At 40.3% G+C, this 5,070-nt stretch overlaps 1 protein-coding gene across 1 annotated transcript; it reads left to right on the top strand.

Moving 5' to 3' along the window:
• Nucleotides 1-2,152: 2,152 nt before the first annotated feature.
• Nucleotides 2,153-4,240, top strand: LOC113294702 (protein MAINTENANCE OF MERISTEMS-like). The gene is made up of 5 exons (XM_026543080.1): nucleotides 2,153-2,362; nucleotides 2,455-2,851; nucleotides 2,908-3,173; nucleotides 3,256-3,906; nucleotides 3,986-4,240. The coding sequence occupies exons 1-5, from the start codon at nucleotides 2,153-2,155 to the stop codon at nucleotides 4,238-4,240; spliced, it is 1,779 nt and encodes a 592-aa protein (XP_026398865.1).
• Nucleotides 4,241-5,070: the final 830 nt, after the last annotated feature.

Genomic DNA, 5,070 nt, shown 5'->3' with positions numbered 1-5,070 from the left:
TCCGGCTTTTACTCTTTAGTACGTCCCACTGTGTCTCGTTGCTAGACCATATTTATGAGTTTGATCGCCCACTATGGTTGCTCTAACATATGTAGTATCAATGCATAACATAACACATATTGGTATGTAGTGATGTTTATGGAGAGCATAAAAGAGGTTTTTACACAGTACTATATGTTAGGGTTAGCGGAGTAATTTTATTCTTTCCAAACCTTTTTTGGACTAGCGAGTAAATATCTTTTTCCACTGGACTAGCCATTAACCGGGTCGGATTTAGTGGACTAAACAACAAAGTTCTCAAAAAATACCAAACTATGCCCTTATCACCCCTTATCCTTGCATCTAAGCCCGCTTAAGTTCCTGTATACCCCAATTAGTATCGGCAAATTTTTCTACAGACCCCAACTAGTGGAGTTTTGTCTAGTAGTAAATATTATCACCTTAGTATTTTACTCCTTGTTATGTGTATAAATTATAATCAACTCAACAATATCAACATACTCATCATCATGTGGTTATTTTACCTAGTTTAATTAAGGGCCATAACTTCTAATTGGGGGCCATGGAATTTTCTTTGCCCCCCAAAATTTTCAGGAGTGTAAATATCACAATATGAATATACTATTTTACCCTTCACTAATTGAAAATCAGTTTCACTAATTAACTACCCTAATTAAGGCCCCTAATCTATATACCCTAATTAAATCAAAGAGAAAATCAGTTTCTCTTTTCATCTTCATCTTCCTCTCCTCCCTTTCTCTTCTCCACCTCCACCATTAACGACTCCACCTCCACCGAGGAAAATTATTCGAACCGATTCATCGCGTAATCGTCGATGATAAAACTTTAATCGACGATTAACTTCTTCTACAAATATGGCTAAAACAAAGCAAACCGCTCGCAAAGCACTTCAAATTCCTAATCTTGTAGATACGGTGAATGCAAAGGTGTACGGGCGAAGAGCTCCTGAAGCAAGCAAATCGAAACCCAAAAAGGGAATGGCTCCAATTAGAGGGTACGTGAACTTAAACCCACCTCATATTTGATGTTTTGGTTGTTTTTTGATTGTGTAATCGAGATTGGTAACTGAAAAATAGAAGTTACAGAGTGAGAGTCGTTAGTATCGAAGAAATAATACCCTAACGACTCTTACATTGCATGCTTTTTCTATGAAAAATCGTTAACCTGTAAGTGTAAATATGACGACCCTTGTTCTGCTACTTCGACCTTTTGTGCCCTAGAATAGAGTCGTCGCCATATTAGGTTGAAGATGACGACTGTAGTTTGATGACCCCAAATTAGTGCGTAACGACTCTGGGTTGAACTTGAACTGCCTTCTGTTGGAACGATAGAGTCGTCAGTAGTATATAATCCCTAGACTAGAGTCGTCAGTAATCTATAATTCCTAGAGTCGTCATCTCTTTTATAGGGTCGGCAGTTACTTGTTTGACGACCCAAGTTTAATCTTTAACGACCCTTTAAGGACCAAAATCATCCTCCCTGTCCAATTTTTGCAAAGAGTCGTTACCTTATAAATTACAGTCGTTACTTTGTAATGAAGAGTCGTTAGTTTGTTAGAGCATATCATTGACGACTCTTTAACTGATAGAGATAAAGTTGATGTCTTATAAAAAAAATTCGTGTTTGGAATGTAGTGACAAGAAAACGAAAGACAATGTTGAAATCACGATAACTCCTCATTCGAAACCTCCCCGCAACGATAAATACTTACTTGCCAGTCCATTGCGCGGAAGAAGGCCGAGTGAGGTATCATTTTCTATCACCGAACCAAGAGACAAAGGTAATGAGTTGTCCGATTCATCAGAATCAGACACTCCTGTTGTTTCAGCTAACACTAGTGGTGAAGAAGAAGATGAACAAGAAGAAGAGCAAGTAGAGGAGGAACAGGGTGTAGAACATGAGATACAAGAAGAATAGATTCAAGAAGAAGAAGAGGAACAATAAGAAGAGCAAGAATAGGAGGAAGAGGGTGAAGGTAATGGTAGTGGTGATTATGAGGATGATGGTAATGAGGAGGAACAACATAAAGGTAATAATGGCGGTGATGATAATGATGATGAGGAGGAAGAGAATGAAGGTAATGATGATGAAAAGGATGAAGGTGGTGATGATGGTAAAACCACTGTTGAGGATGAGGAAGAGAATGCAAAGGCGAAAAAAGTCGGTAAAGAGGGTTAAGAAGGATGAAACAGATATTGCACCCAGTGCGAGACACGTTCCCGCTACTCATTTGATGTTGCCTCCTCTTCGAGGTGGTAAACTTAGAGGAGAACCTAGAGATGGGGGCAAAGTTCTATTTGGATATCCTGGATCGTGGGCTCATTGCATCAGTGAGACAATCGTAAGAATCCCAAATTTGCTTGCTATTTGATTAGTTGGTGTTAACTTGTTTATGTTTTGTTTTTTAAATACGTGTTTGTTTATGTTTTTTAGGATCATAAGGATGTCGCACGTCTTTTCCGGCACCAATCTTCTTTCAAGAAAATGGAGTTCTGGCCGCTAGAAGGTGAATGTGCAAGAGTTAGAGATTTGGTTGAAAACTCAGGTTTGTACAATGTCGTTGTGAACTATGTGATTGTGTATGAAAAGGTCGCAGTATTTGGTTTCTGTGAAAGGTATCACTCTGAAGTCGACACATTCCAACTTCATTTTGGTGAGATGGCGATAACTCCTGATGACGCAGAACAGATATTAGGGCTGCAGGTCGAAGGAAAATCAACCTGTGAGAAGTTCAAGAGAAGGCCTAGTTGGGAAACATCTATACATGGACCAAGAACTTGTTTGGCTGGGATTCCGAGAAGACTAATGGGCTTTTCGAGAAGGGACCTAAGTACCCGAAGAAAGAGTTCAAACTTGTAGATATTAGGAACATGTTTTCTGGGACAGAAAAGAAGGAAAAAGAAGGAGGTCTCTCTGATATGAAATGTAGCTATGCGGCGGCTAGGTATTTGTTGTATGTCCTTGCGTCGGTTATATTTCCTGACAGCAAAGGTAACCGGGTGAGTGCCAACCTTCTTCAGCTTTTGGATCCCTTGGAAGATGTGAGCAAGTACTCTTGGGGGACTGCCATAATTGCACACCTGAATGGTCAGCTTTCTCAGGGATCTCGCAAACTAACTTCTCAAATTAGTGGGAATTTGACTCTAATCCAGGTATTTGGATTGATGAAATTTTTCTTATTTTTGTATATTTTAAAAATTAAATTATTTATGTTTATTTCATTGGTTTCTATAGGTGTGGATTTATGATCATTTCCCATCACTGATCAAAGATAATGAAGATGTGGAACTCAACCCAAAATGGAGCAAAGGTAGTCCAACAGGAACCAAATACTTATTCACTGGTTCTCAAGATAGGGAACAAACCGATGCGTTGATACAAATGCGTCAAAAACTTGACAACATCACGGCTAAAGAGGTAGTCTTCAATCCGTACAAGAATAATAGAGTTGGCGCAATGGAAGATATCGTGTATTACCATGGCCCTTTGTTTCACCCTAACGGTTTTTCAATGTACAATCCGATAAGAATCATGCGTCAACTTGGTTTTATTCAAGATTCACCCGATGAGGATTATGTACCTCCGTTCAAGCACAAGTTGGAAAAGTGTGAGGCTGACGAAGCGGGTATAAAGGTGGATTATGAACCTGAAGTTGATGTCAAGCATTGGAATGATAGACACTCTAGGCTTGTAGACATCTCATGGTCGGTGCATGCGGATGAAGGTCATGAGGAAACACAGGATTACGTCGAATGGTATGAAGGCTTCTCCCATGGTAGGGTGATATGGTTAGATCCGACTCCAGGTAGGAGGACCAACAGAGCATCCACCTCTTCTTCTTCTCAAGTCGACAGTAGAGATGCTACTTCCATTCTGACACTAGTGGTGAGTATTTAATTTTGTAATTGTGTTATTTATATACATATAAGAGAGTTAATGTGAAATTGTTTTTGAATGCATATAGAGGGAGCGAATGAAGCTTCTTGTCAAGGCTTTTTGTTGCTCGGCTGACAAAGGGGAAGTGATGGATCCTGTGAAGAAACGTTGGTACGTTGATTACTGCACGCACATTGAAAATCCCAATGCAAAGAAGATGTTCAAGGAGCTGGATAAGGAAGGTAAGAGAAGCCGGAAATCACGTAGCCAAAGAGCACAAGAAGTTGCTGAGCATGTCCAAAGTAGCCAACATCATGATGAACATCCCGGGTTGGGTCCATAGCATTCCAAAGGTTCATTCCATACTCGTACTGATTTGTCCACTCCTTGGTGTAGTCTCCCCAATCACCATAGGCCACTCGTGGTAAAGGACATTCTTCGGAAATCTTAAAACCTATGTAATGGTTATTGTTGACATGTGCCATTACAATGCTTCTTTTCTTTATCGCCGCGTCGCACCTAGTTCTTGAGGGTACGTACATACAAGACGCTCCGTGAAGCCTTTGCTGAATACAATTACCACACAAGTGAATGTGTCCGCTAAGAGTTGACCACCAAAAGGCATTTGCATCCAAAACTTATAATCGGCCTTTTTCGACCCCGTCCTCCATTTCACGTTACAAACCAACTCCCTAAACTTCATTTCCCTCTCTTTTGGATCTCTTTCCATGAGCATTGTCAAATACAGTTGTTTGTCCTGAACAAGCTTTTTTGCCATTTTTTTCCTTGCATAATGGATTTGGGTGAGCTTAAGTTCGTCTGCCTCGTTGAAATGCCCTAATTGTTCCGTTGCAAGATGGTAACCACAATTTCCATCGCGGTCAACGTCGTCGGTGGATATAAGGTGATCCAAGATGACGTGAGGAATTTGATCGGTGTACTCTTTATACAAAGTATAAGTAACACGATGTGGTCTTCCTTGAGAATCTCTAGGGGTACGCGAATTTCCCTTAATTCCTCTTATCTGGGTACCGACCACATGCTCTGCAACATCCATGTATTCCATTTGTTTCACTTCTGTTTTACTTTGGGTCAAATCATCCTTTTTTGGTTGACCCTTTGCCTTGGGGAGGAGAGACTTCTCATACTCTGTATATTCCGCTTGGACATAAT

Source organism: Papaver somniferum, chromosome 7 (assembly GCF_003573695.1).
Source record: "Papaver somniferum cultivar HN1 chromosome 7, ASM357369v1, whole genome shotgun sequence".
Lineage (NCBI taxonomy): Eukaryota > Viridiplantae > Streptophyta > Magnoliopsida > Ranunculales > Papaveraceae > Papaver > Papaver somniferum.
This window is presented reverse-complemented; position numbering and strand designations above follow the sequence as displayed.